Source organism: Pangasianodon hypophthalmus, chromosome 28 (genome assembly GCF_027358585.1).
Source record: "Pangasianodon hypophthalmus isolate fPanHyp1 chromosome 28, fPanHyp1.pri, whole genome shotgun sequence".
Lineage (NCBI taxonomy): Eukaryota > Metazoa > Chordata > Actinopteri > Siluriformes > Pangasiidae > Pangasianodon > Pangasianodon hypophthalmus.
In genome coordinates this window covers 4141869-4156324 of record NC_069737.1, presented here as the reverse complement: position 1 = coordinate 4156324, position 14456 = coordinate 4141869, and the positions used below count along the sequence as shown (strand labels likewise).

The following is a 14456-nucleotide window of genomic DNA, read 5'->3' as shown; positions in this document are numbered from 1 at the left end:
GCTTTAATATATAATTTCTTAACACCACAAGATCAGATTTGGTGTACTGCCTTACACCAGTCTTCCTCTCGCACACTGCAAAAACGATCACACATGCTTTATTATTTCAACAAATAAACAATAGCTACTTCCTCTTACCTTCCTTGCAGTATTTCCCCCTAAAGCGCGTGTGAGAGCAATCACAATGCACCTCTCCAAACTGGACAACACAGAATCCTCCATTGAGACATGGGTTCTGCTTGGTACACAAGTACTCCAGGTCGCTCTGAATTCCTTGGCTGTTGAGCAGAGTAGGAGGCATCTCGCCCACCTTCAAGTTGGAAATAAGGCCCAGGAACGGAGGCTCGTACTTCACCGTGCTGGAGGTGAGGGCAGACAGGCGAACATCCGGTGGAATTCCTCCCACAAATAGGTCGCTGACCACGGCCATCTCCCTGCGCTTAGAGCGGACCTCCGCCACCTTGGTCTCGCCATCCACCATAAGCATGGTCTCGCGATAGTTGCGTGTGAGGAGGACCATGTGCCAGCGGTCGTCACTGACGCGAGTCTCCATGTGAATCGTGGCTGGCTCAGCGCAGTGGATGGCAAAACGCAGCTTCAGATGTCCCTCTGCGATCAGGAGCTCTAGAAAGTCGCAGTTGCCTCCATCATCCAGGTACAGTACGAGAGCCTTGCTCACATTGGTCTTCAGACTGAAGCTTAGCTCTCCGATCGAGCCTGCCTCCCAGCGGGCATAGCGAGCCCATTGACCTGGTGCTCCCCCAAACTCCAGGGCCTCTGCAGAAGGAAAGTACCCCATTAAGGCCAAGAGCCATAGGGGCCACCATGAAGACCTGGTCTCCCTCGTCATCCTACCACAAATGAATAGATTAAATCCTGATAAAATGGTCAATTGTATAAACAGAGGTTAATATTGGGTAGGATAGCTGGCAAAACAGTGTGTTCCTTCTCCAATGGGAGATTATGTAACAGACTGTAGAGTAGCACGCTCAAAATCTCCAAGGGCCGTATTCCCAGTGCTGCCTGTTCAGCAGATTCTTCTCAGTTTCTTTCTCACTCTCTGGTTCTGTCTTGATTTTCTCCAAAATCTCTCCTTCTTCTCTCCATCAGTGGGCACCCTTTAGACAGCAAGAGAGGTCAGAAAACGGAAGTAGTCCTTTAATGGATCTCAAACTTTCAGTTTGTGAATACAGCTGAGGCACGCTGTACTCCTCAATAAGAAATGAAGGGCTCGAGTAGGAGATAAATTAGTATATTCTTTTAAATAGCAAAGGGCATTGCAGCTATCTCGCATCCAGTGGACAAGAGAGTGTGTGCATGGTCCTCTGTCACCTTGCTCTACTTCTCCCTAATCCGTCTTTTCCTCCCAGAGGAATTAAGCCACCGAAGATCCTGGTTCTTACATCATCCTGACCTCAAGGCTCCTGCAAGAGAAGAACAAATGAACATGAATATCAGGCACAAGTGCAACAGTCAAAAAACATCCAAGTACAGTATATAATGTACCAAGCAGCATTAGTCAGTATGAAGCATACCCTCCATAAAATTCCAAACGGTCACTAGCCATGGATTTGGGCACAGGCATTCCACCAGACTACCTATGCCCTTTTATGTATTTTAGAAGAGTGGTACCCAACAAAAGTCACAGACATACCCAGAATGCTAATTTTCACACAGGAATAGCAGCCACTCAGGTAGAAATATCAGAAGAACTGTGAAAATCACACCAGCTGCTGCCAAGTGACTTAACCTGTTAATAAACCATGTCACAACAAATTAACTCAAGGTAGTGACTCAGACTGGAGTCATACTACAGTCACACATTCACTGACTCAAAATTTATATTTGAACTTGACTAACTCCTGACTCAATTCAGACCTGAACTTGATTAACCCACAAATTGACTCAGATTTGAACTTGACTGACTCATTACTTGACAGGGATTTGACCTTTTAATTGACTTGCAACTTGACTTGTGACGTGGCACAAATTTGAACTTGACCGTTTCCCAACTTGACGTGGATTGAAACCTAACTCACTTGTGACTTGACTCGAATTTGAACTTGACTAATGCAGTGTTATTCACATAAACAGCTCAAGCTACACAACTTGTATTTTGAGGACGTTATGAAAACAGGTATCGCTGATTATAGAAGATTAGAAACAAATCTCCATCCATCCATTCTCTGTACCGCTTATTGTAACGCAGGGTTGAGGGGGAGCCTGGAGCCTATCCCAGCAGACTTGGACGGGGTGCCATCCCATCGCAGGGCGCACACGCACACTACGGGCAATTTGAAAATGCCAGTCAGCCTACAATGGACTGGGGGAGAAAAACCCCGAAGAGACGGGATTCAAACGCCCAATCTCAGAGGTGCAAGGCAACAGTGCTAACCACTAAGCCACCGTGGCCTCCAGGAAAAAATCTAATTGTCCAATTCCTAAAAATATATCCAAAAGGTGCTACACACAGGGGGTTTGTTTATCCTCACAGAATGGATAGGGTACATTCATTAGGAAGCTAATGCTAATACAGCTGCTGTGTGGGTTGTTTCACTCATTTGGGCTCTGACATGGACAGATTGGAAGTATTTCTCTTTGAATCTCACTCTAAGATGCTTTACAAAGCATGCAGAGGTGTCACGATTGAAATGATCAGCAATTACGATCATTATCTTTGAACCACAATAAAAATACATGACCAATAAACCATTGTCCATCTTAAACACTATAAAATAACTGCATATTGTTTAGTCTAACAAAGACTGCTAAATGTAAAGGGAAATATCTAGAATATGTATTTCCATTAGTTAGAATATGTTCTGTTTATGGTTAAATTCAACCCTGCTCTCTCAGGTGAGGTCGGATTCAGATGGAGGTCCAGAGATTCCTGTTTATTTTTGTGTTTTTTAATGTGTGTTATTTTGTTATGTATCATGCACATAGTTTAATACGGATAGACTGTACCCTGAGCAACTCCCTACAAATAACACTGCAGTGTGTTCTTTTCCTTATCTGCAATAAAATAGCCTCAGTTTGAGTGTAAATAGGGCAGCTAAAGACCCGAGACTCGACTGTGAACGTCTCTGAATACCACAAATAGCATATGCCGACAGAATCTGTATTAAGATGCAGTAACTATTCAATCTTCAGTGTCATATCCACAATGTGGTGTCACGATGGAGTGCATCACTTTGATTTTATTGAAATATCCAAGAGTCCTAGCTTTAGTATGGACAGAAACCTGATTATTCAATAGAGTCTGTGTCTCACTACTCATTTTGAGCAAGGGTGAGGTGTAACCAAAGGAAACACTGATTGCTGCACTTGACCTAATAGTCTGTGCTTATGCTTTTCTACATTTCATTATTTCAAAAGAGAGATTTAATTTCCTATACAGAGTTCCCCACTGAACCCTGCTTCCGTTATTTGGATTAATTATTGACTCATCCATCTCCCCCCCAATGCTCACCTGATGACTACTTTGTTCTCTGGCCTATTAACTCACTCATTTCCTTAGCACTACACAGTTAATTCATTTACTGAAGCACTCATTCACTTGTTAATCCAGTTCTCTTACTCGGTCATTGCTTCTTTTATTGACCGCAGTAATCTACTCCAGCTAGTACCTATTCATTCACCGTTATACTGAGGGCCAGATGTACATACCTCTGCACTAAATGCAACATGAGGAGGCCAGAACGCACACTCAAAGTGCATCTGAAATTAATGCTTTATTGAAGTCTGGAGCTCATCTCATTTACTCATTGGTGCAAACTATGCCTCGGACCAGCTACCAAAAGCTCTTTGCACGTCGTCAACCTCAGAGCCGCCAAAGCTTGAGATTAAAGTGGAACTGCAAGGTAATGTGTTAATATGAAGTTCTTATTCAAAAAATGATTCCTGTATCAGAAAAAGTAAACAGGGTGGAGAACATAAATACAGCTAAGATCCTATGTTTACTAATTGGTTTTAAAGAAAAGGATCCTATGTACAGAATAACCTTCGTATAAATGTGTGAAACTAAATCATATGCTCCTAGAGGTCTAACATTTGAAAAATAAAGCACAAAAATCTCACAAGGGCCTATTTAATGTGTTAATTTTTTTTGTTAGACATGAGAGAAATTAGTGAATGTGTTCCTGACTTAGTGCATGTGCTATAACAAGGGATACCCAATTTGCAGTTTTAAAATACAAGCACTATTAAAAGATATAGTTTCCCTAAATAGTTCTTTCACCAAATGCTCTTGTATTATTACACATTTTGTCATGAATAAATAATCATCTATGAGAATGAATTAAAAAAAAAAAACACACACACACTGGTAGCTTAAGAGCTCTAGAAAAATTCACAACTGCCAAAATTGCCTGTAACAGTTTAGAGCAACATGCATGGTGCTAATTTGTACCCTACATCATAGGGAATATATTGTATAATCTGCACTTCCTATTTCTTCATCTTGTTTTATGCTGACCTCCCACTTTTTATGCTATCCTCCCCCAAATAAATATGTACATTATATTTTGTACATTGAACAATACAATAAAATTATGCTTAACACCAGGTGTAAACAGAAGTACATTAGGCCTTGAGTCTACTCCATGACTTGCTCATTTGTATATAAAGATTTGCAGCAATCTACATCCTTTTTTAAAAATCTAATATATTAATGGAATTTGTCTAAGAAATATTTCCATTTGGAAAGATCGGGCGTGTCCTTTCGCCTTGTCTACTGCTACTAGTAAGAATTCTTTCCCTATTTCAGTCTTTCTATAATCCAATAATCCACTTAGGCAGTATTTATTCATCATTGCTGGAAAACTGTACAGTGAAATCAAGAGAGAGTTTTCATTTCGACACCAACAGGAGCATAATACAAGTGGATTTCTAAATCTGTTTCAATTTTATTGCTTAATTTGGGAAGTGTTTGGAGCGCATCACTTGCAGACTCGATAGCCTTGATGAGCATCACTTTCACTTGCATACGAGCCTAAAATCAGAGGCACCAATGCAAATACAGACAGACTGTTAACTTCCTTCTAAATTTCCACTGTACGCATGGTTGTTGTCACAAGCTGTGTCCTGAATCGCATACTGTTGCCGTATATAAATTAATACTTCCTGTGTGTCCTGAAGTGGGCAGGTGGACGCAGGTGCAGGTTTCTGGTTTTATTAAAACCAGTGTAGCAAACAAACCAAAGGGCTAGGCAATGCTGAGAAACATGAGGCAGGCTGAGGGTCAGACAGTCAACAAAACAAGAATAAACTAGACAGGACTTAATCAAGAACCATGAAGTAGACACAACGCTGGAGAGAGACTTCACAAAGTAACACAGAGTCGGGGTTTATTAAAGGGAGTAGTGTGTTTGCAAACAGGTGAGTAGCATTAGTAATTAGATTGTGAACAAGGATAGGAGCTTGACTGAAGGTCATGTGATGAGGTTATGGGTTGAGGAGCACTGGATTTATCTAAAGAGATGTACAATTGAGACCATATAAAGCCGGGTGGCTAAGGGGTTAAGGGTTATACCGCCAGTCACAAGGTGTAAACTTAATGTTTAAAGCGTTTTCTTTATAAGGGCAAATATGAATATCATGGTCAAATTCCATAGCATGGGTCATAACACAGGCAGACAGCATTAAACAAGGATCATCAGGAAATCAGGAAAACAGATGAGGGTCAAAACCAGGAAGTTTTTAAAAAAAAAAAAAAAAACAGGCAACACAGGAAACTCAGGTGTGAGACAATTGCATGGTAAAACTTTGCAATATTCCATCTAAAATTGAGGAAATAACTGTAAAAGATTTAAAACGACGATTCGCTCCATCATCCTAATATTGCAAATCCGAATCCCAACTATGCTTTGGCTGGGAGCCAAGGAAGCAGACCTGTCCATGCTCAGAGTGGAAAGGATAGCAAACTCTCTCTCCCCTGTCAATCACAGTGACACCAATCATGGGGATCTGTGAGCCTATGTATCTAGAAGAGGGCAGATAGCGCTTTCCTCTGAGTGTTATGCCACCCTGTGACACTTCATGAAGACCATTTTGAAAAGATACTGTTGGCTGGCTTCATGTGTCTTGGAGGAAGCACTTGTTAAGCCTTCACCCTCCTCGGCTGGTAGCTGTAGTACGATAGGTGAGAGCTGACTGGGGGGTGGGAAGTTGCGAGTGACCAAATTGGGGAAAATGTTTTTTTTTTTTTTTTTCTTCCATTAGACTAAACATCCATAACTAATTTCTGCAGTGTTGCAGCACAGTGCCATGGCTCAGTTTAGCAGCTTATACCTACAAAGATTGTCAGAGTCAGATCGCTTTCTCACTGCAATTGCACTGCACTACAGTTTAGAGTTCACTTGGAAGTGCACCGAGACCACCTTGCTCAGACACTCTCAGACTGAAGTGTGAATACTGTGTTCACACCTGCCTAAGTGAACCACACCGTGGGCGAAAACATACCAAGGTTTGATTCAAACAGACTGCATATGGAAAAGCATCCTAAAGCACTAGAACCTCTAAGAATTGCTTAGGTACTTCTGCTCTACAAGCCATAACTGGAAAATGTGATAATGAGAGGTTTTAACTTGAGGATGAGGGCTTTTTTTTTTCCCCCACATCATTTCACAAATTACCTTTACTTATACTATGGCATCAAAGCTATTACAATTCCTGTGTTATCTTCATATCCATAAAGTGTGCATCCAAATGTGTGGCTGTGAATGATTTTGATAGCTTTCCACAAGCTGTTAAGCACACATTATAATAAAGGAAGGGTTGCTTAAGCACTGTATCTACGTTTAATACTTACAGATCACTTACACTCATAATATTGAGTTATTTCGTTCCGTATGTGACGGAATCAGCTGCTGAAGATGAAAATTGCGATAATTAACCTGCCGAACCATATTCACATTAGGCAGAATGAATATAAATCTTTGCATAATTCTGTTGGAGTTGGAGAGCAGACTGTTTTTCCCAACGGGTCACTGATTCGCAAAGTTTTGCTGACCATGACATTTCACATGTATTAATCTATAATGTGTGCTCCGGAAACAGTGACGCTCTAATTCTCTAATTCACTCAGTGGGGTTCGGGAGGGGTCGCCGGCGTAATATAAAGGAGAGCAGAAACGGAGAATGATGTTTGATGAGTGCAGTTACATAAGCAGGGACCCTGGAGATGGCAATCTGGGCTGGGAGGAGGTAGCGCAACCTGCCACACCACCGTCCCGTCTGTCAATTGAAGTCAAAAGAGAAAATTAAGTATTATTGAGTTTCTTTCTTCTGTTTGGTGGGATATTGCACTCTCTGCCTCGACAGAGAACATTTGACCAAACTCTATCCTTCTCTTTATGTCTCAAGGGTCTTTTCACAAAATGGTGAGATAAACGTTGCTTTATTTATCTACTTCTGTCTTTTTGAGAAATATGCTTCTCTCTACTTCAGGTGACCAACTAAAGGCTCCTGTGTCTTTAAGCTGAAATTAAATAAGGATAGTGAAAATAAAGTGATGTCTATTTTTAGAGGTAAGCAAACCCTTTCGCCCCCCCCCAGACGTTTTGACAAATCTGCGACACTGATAACATCGATACACTCGCTCACAGACAGACACAAAACAGAAATAAGATCCGGACTACAGCTGTGAAAAACAAAAATGCTTATGTTCTCTCCGTTGTGAATAAAAACAGACATAACATTCAATGTAAGGAGTGCGGATTAAACACGTTTACCTATTAAAACCTGCAACACTCCACCCTTCTTCCCTTACATTCCAGACTAATGCATTAAATATCATGGCAAGATAGTACGCCGTCTACCAAATAGCATTCCCAGAATAATGTACTAAACTGTACCACTACTAATCACTGGGGTGGAGCTTAAAGACATCGACTGTACCTTGGATCAGAGATTACAGTTTTCTCTACTGTTCACACGTCATTTTTAATTGATCAGCAAATGATCAGGAAATTTTGAACTGTGTAGTTCAGTGTGTCGCAGGAAGTGGAATTGAGGACCCTTGCTTCAAATGAGTTTTAAAAGGTACGCTACGTTCACTTTCCCAAGAAAAAATATACATAATAAAAGACATTAGCATAGGCATGGTAAGATTTGGACATTTTCTACTATACGTAATTCTAAAAAGACGATCTTTCCTGAAATTAAATGCTTGTGTACTGCATATCTCTCAACCATAAGTAAAAGTTCTAGCATTTTAAAATGTTTTTACCCCAAAAGAAGAAAATTGTGTTTAAAAACTCCATTCCGACTGCCGTGTAGTGGCATCCTGGCTATTCTGAAGGCTGATATGATTAAAACTGAACTGATGAAGGCACACAGCTATCCAATAACTTCATCAAAGCATGACATTCACGGTTTGAGGAAATCACACTTAGCTAACAAGGTTTTAGCTCTTTTTATGGTTATACTGCCTTTTTTTTTTTTTTTTTTAAACTGCATTTGTTGAACTGGCTCCTTCCTCAATCTAATCTTTGCAGGAATGAAATCCTAGACAAGGTTGGAAAGTAAATACAAACATTCCAGTGCCATTTTGGTGAAATACATTCATGCTTTGTTAAAGTTGACGTGTCAAAGTAAATGTAGGGAAAAAAAAAAAAACAAAAAAAAAAAAACTGATTTTTAGGTGAAACCTGATTTTTGTCTTGCTAGAATTAAGCCACAGTGTCATCTGACAGGTTTTCACAGACTGCCACACACGTGTGCAAGGATATTGCCAGATAAACTAGTCTACCTACCATTTACACGCCAGTGTGAATCATAATTCAAATTCACTCTGCCATATCACTGCTCCTGTTTCTTTTCCCTTACAATGAATCACTTGGCTGAACAACTAATCCCAGTCCTCGTCAGCGCCAATCGAATTCCCTGTCCATCAGTCGGTGATAACTAGTGGCTGACGAAACACTACAAAACCTCTGCCTGGCAGTTGGTTTGGCATTTGTTAGAGCCCTCTCATGGCTCTGAAGTCGCCTGGCTGTAGATGGGTGAGCTGTCCATCACGGCAGCATTAACTAAACACCTCAGTACCCTGACCTCTCGCCTCTGTAACGGCTGAGTGCCGCAACAGTCTCTACACTCCAGTTTCCTTCCAAATGGTCTAGTGCTGCTTAAAAACGACCTTTGACCTCAATACTCTTTCAGAATACACAGCAAGGGAAGAAAACAATAAAAAGAAATAGAAATACAATCGTCTGGTAGCCTCAAGCAGCAGAATGTTTCCTCCAAAGGATAAATGCTGAAGGTATTTTTATTTAAAAATAATAAATAAAAAAATGTATTAATTGCAAAATTAAAAGAAATAAAATGCAGAAAGAAAGCTATAAATCTCAGTGGCGCTGAGGCCAAAAAATAGTCTCGTCTGTCCAATGGAGGCTGCTGCTGCTGCTGTGAGATAATTAACCAGGAGCAGCTCCAGACACAGTGAATTGCCCTCTCCTTTAAAACACTGTGTGTGTGTGTGTGTGAGTGAAAGAGAGAGAGAGAGACAGAGGGAGCCTGATGAGCTCTTTTAAATGGATTGATTCTCTCGGCAGAAACTGGTTGTGCGCTTTGTTGCCTTCTGATTAATTCTCGGCAACTACACACATCCTGTTGTTCTCCTCTCTCACACACACTCACTGCTCCTTCCTTTCTCTCCCCTCATTCGTCTTTTAAGCAACATCTTTCCACACATCCCTTTTTTTTTTTTGTTTCTTTCCCCCATTCTAAGCAAAGAAAGGGATGGGATGGAGAAGAGAAGAGATCGGTTCAAAACATACACTCGCTGACTCACTCGCGTGCGCACGCACAGCATCCAAGCTGCCAAGAGACACACACAGTGCAAATAGCAACTAGAAGATGGATGGACTCCTGCTGTAATACAAGACAGGGAAAAGCAAAAAAAAAAAAAAAAGCCAAGACATGTTTGATGATAATTAATTTGCTAATTTAATTTGCCAGTGGAGCCTCGAAAGTTAATGTAGCTAACAAGTGACGAAACCTTACTGTGTTCAAACAAGCAAGCAATATGTTGTTTGAAAACACTTCTAATGGAAATAAGTAGCTTCGCATTAAAACATTTTTGCTAGGCTAACTAGAAAGCTACAGTAGAGTTTTTGAGCCATTGGTTAAAAATGACAATTACAAGTTTTCAAGAATAAAGTCATAATATTTCGAGAAAAAACTCGTAATATTGTGAGATTAATGCCAAAATATTTAGCAAAAAAGTCACATGAGAATAAAGTTAATATTTCAAGAAAAAGTCATGATATGAGGATATGAGTTGTATTTCAAGTATTTCGAGAAAGTCATATTACAACTTATGTCTTGAAATATTACTTTTTTTCTCGTAATATTGCAACTTTATTCTTGAAATATTGCGACTTTTTTTCTACTATCATATGATTTTTTTTATACTTTAAATATTACAACTTTATTTTCAAAAACTTGTATCTGAATTTATTTATTTATTTATTTATTTAAAATGCTATTTATGCTAAAATGCCATCGTAGATCAATTCAAAAAGTGCAGTCCTTTTTTTTTTTTTCTTTCCAAATCAGCAATGTTCAATATGGACCTCCCCTTTATGTTTTGCATTAAAGATGATATCTAGTTTAACTGTCGTAATTATGAATTTGCTTTGAGTTGTGTTGCTGTATTTCTGATTTGCTGTCGTGTTTTTTGGATTGTTGACGTGTTTTGCATTTACTATTTGTATGGTTCATTAATTAATAAATGTAATATTACTGCCCTCAAATGGAGCTCATCTTTTGAGTGTATTTATATCGAGTTGTCTTTTTGTCTTATAATCCAAACACACAGCTGGATTCTGATTCTGAGCATGATTCTGTACGCACACGTTCTGCTTTCAGTTTTTTTTTTAAAAAAAAAAAAAAAAAAAAAAAAGACAGACACACATTCCCCCCAGAAAAGAGGGAAATAAGGACGGAGCTAACGGACGGTGAAGGGGACAGCCAGGTTTGGATTCTGGAAACAGTGCACTTCCTGCTCCCGACACGCGTTTCAGTGCTTTTCTCATCTTCGCTTTCGTGCCTCACCTGCTCTCTGTCTCTCTCGGAGCGTACAAGCAAAACAGGCGGATAAATAACTGAACTTATTGAAGAGGGAACACACACTCCCTGCCTGATTTCACTGTTTTTACTGCTTATTAACTTTTGTTAATTAAATAAATTCAACAACAGGAAAACACTGCTTCATTAACAGACTCGGAACCAAAACTGAAAAGGCTCATTTTACAAATAATAATTGTGTAACGATATAAAAATCAATTATTTACAATGGCTAACAGAGCACGGGCGGAATCTCTTTCCTGACAAAAGTAAAACCTCTTCAACATCAAAATAATTCAAGCAGAATGTCAGCCTAGGAATTGTACAACACACTTTTTTTTTTCCCCCTTCTGTACTTATTTATTTATTTATTTTATTTTTAGTCCATCAGTTTTCCAGGTCACAGAGCTTCTTATATCCCAGCGCTTATTTTATTTTTTTTTCTCCACAACTATTCTGAGGATTGAAATTCAAGCTGTTATGCCACTGTCATACTGCTTCACTGTCACCGTCCTCCCGCAGCACTCATCACAGAATGAAATGTCATATCTGTCTCAGAAAAGCATCATCAGATTTCGGCTTTTACAAACTTTTAGAATATTACAGGTTTCAAACGAGAAGTGAGAAATAGAAAATAGCTGCAGTCCATGAAATACGCAATTCAGTGAGATGGCATTTCAATAAGACTGACTTATTTGTTAATTTTATGCTTCACAGATCAACATTTTTAGCAGAAGAGTGTTAAGCTAGGCTGTGTTTCAGGAATATTGAAATCAGAAAATAATTAGCTCCTTACTTGGCACAAAAATAAGTGCACACAACGTTCCCCTAAGTGTACACTGTATGTAGTCAATCAGCCAAGACTTGTTTGAGGTGGTGTTCTTTAATTTTGCACTGGAGCTACGAGGCTAACAAACGACCAGGTTAGCATTGCGAAAACTGCATGTCAATCACACGCTCTCCTCAAACCTTCTTCTTAATGTAAACTACAGTAAAAGTGCAATTATTCATGTAAACAAAATGCTCTGGTAAATGTTATAGTACAGCTATTGGTTAAGGTAGAAAAGTACATATACTTACATTTACCAAAAGTATGAAAAAGCACTAGAAACTTTCACAAAATAAAGATGTCTGTCTCAAATCACACACTGATTTAAGATATGGTAAATTAATGTCCTTTTCACCAAGAAACATGGGAAAACATTAGCTAAGGCTAACTAACCACAGATCTTATTTATTATTATTTTTTTTTTGCTAAACTCTAGATAGCTAGCATGCCACTCAATAAAAAAAACTATACAAACATGTTTAATGCTAATAGCTAGCTAGTGTATGTACTGTAGGAGCAGCTAGATTACAGTAATAGATCACTAGATCTCTTTTCTTTTGAAATGTGGGAAGTAAACGTTTAAGTATGAACGTATGAAGTGGATAAAAATTGGACTTTCCACCTCTGTCATGTTCAGTATCTTATACAGACTTGATTATGTAGTTTTGTTCACTGCATGATGCACTGTTAGCTATAAAAATGGACAAAAAGACATAACGGAACCAAAACCAGTGGTGGCCATCTTGATAAAAGGCTTATTTGGCCTCAGCCTTGGGTATGATTTAAATACTTTTAAATGATATTCGGTTATTTGAGTAGTACAAGTGCTATTATTAAGCCAATAATGTGTTTTGTGATCTGTGAATATGTGATGCCTTCACATTCTATGTATGTATGTATATACACACACACACACACTGTATAATAGCCAACAAGGAACAATTATTTCACAAGGAACACTATTTTAACTTAATATTATTTAGACTTAACTCTAACTCAATTCAGGATGTCTTTATTTTGGCTTATTTCAAAATTCTGTTATTTCAACTTAATTTCTCATTTTTTCACTTGTTATTTCAAGATACTACTTTTTTTTCGATTTATTGCATTATTTCAAAATACATACGACATATTTTGACTTGGAACTTGGACAAAGAGATCATGAGTATCGTGATGCTAAAATAATTTTGTCAGTTGCGCTGAAAACGCTCAAACACGGCATCTCACGTTTGATGTCTGGGTTTGCTGTCGTGTCTATACATCTCAAGTTGTTTTATGAACCAGACTTCACTTTATTCGCTAGTCCAGCTCGCACTCCCTGACACACACACACAAACCAATAATAGCCGAGAGTTGGCAGTTCCTTAGCTTAGGTCGTTGATCGTGTTCCAGCCTAAAATTTATTGAGCATTTCCTTATGCTTCTTATTCTGCACACTGCTTCCAGATAGTAAGCAAGCCAGACATTGCTATAGTGGAAATTACAGTTCAGGGCTTCTGTACAAACTGAGCTGGAATCAGATTCTTAAATTTTGCTAAGGAAATAAGACAATTTGTACGCTGGCATTATGTGACCTGGAAATCTACTTGTTTTTGTCATAGCCTTACTATGCATCTTCTGATGGCAAAATCCTTCATTGTTTTCTTTCTCTATCTATCTGTCTATCTATCTTGCACTACCTCGCTTTTCTTCCCTACCCATCTGGTTCAGACTATCCCTCAGCATGACTCATCCGGTTCTAAAGAAGTCGGGGGTAACAAGCGTCATAGGAGTTGCTGAGGAGAGAAATATCATCGTTCTGAATGCGTGGGATATGGGCTGAAACAGGCTATCACCTCTAACAGTGCGCTGTGCAATCTTCCGAAGCCAAAACAATTTACACTCGTAGATTGTTGTTAGAAGTGCTTGTCGAGGATCAAATGATGCTTTCTTTGTGTTCGGAATAGTCAATTTCCCAGAATGCACAGCATGTCTTTTGTCTCTGATGAATCAAGTCTCCTACATCAGTGTGATGACTGATGTGCTCATCAAGATTCATTATAGGATACAGAATATGATGAAAAGTTATTTACTGACCCGTGATCTGCACTTCTATTGTGTAAAGAAGCAAACCTAGTCAGTGCAAGGAGAGTTTACAAACAAAGAAGTGGTTAAGACGTTGGACTACTGATTGGAAGATCATGAGTTCAATCCCCAGCACCACCAAGCTGCCACTGCTGGGCCCTTGAGCAAGGCTCTTAACCCTCAACTGCTCAGTTGTAAGTCGCTCTGGATAAGGGCGTCTGCCAAATGTTGTAAATGTAAATGACTGTAGACGTGCTGAAATGCAGCATTTGTTTGTATGTATGTGTGGCTGTGTAGATTTGGAGTAAAAATTACATCACTAAGGAACAATTATTTCACAAAGAACATTTGAACTTAACTCATTATTTCAACTCAATGAGTTGGTTGGGCTACTTGAGTCACAGCAATAGGATGGATGCATATTTATTTATTTATTTATTTGTTTTTATTTGTTTTGTTTGTGGTGATTTTATTTATTTATTTATTTTATTTAT

At 39.0% G+C, this 14456-nt stretch overlaps 1 protein-coding gene across 13 annotated transcripts in view; it reads right to left on the bottom strand.

Moving 5' to 3' along the window:
* Positions 1-14456, bottom strand: part of nrxn2b (neurexin 2b) — a 591140-nt gene that overhangs the window by 503538 nt on the left and 73146 nt on the right. For 12 of the 13 annotated variants that reach the window (XM_026945170.3, XM_053230796.1, XM_053230792.1 and 9 more), the window contains exon 2: positions 139-1424. In XM_026945170.3, the coding sequence (XP_026800971.2) occupies positions 139-850 (712 nt within the window). In that variant the 5' untranslated portion in view covers positions 851-1424. The remainder of the gene's footprint in view (positions 1-138; positions 1425-14456) is intronic. The other variant, XM_053230788.1, reaches the window with a different exon arrangement.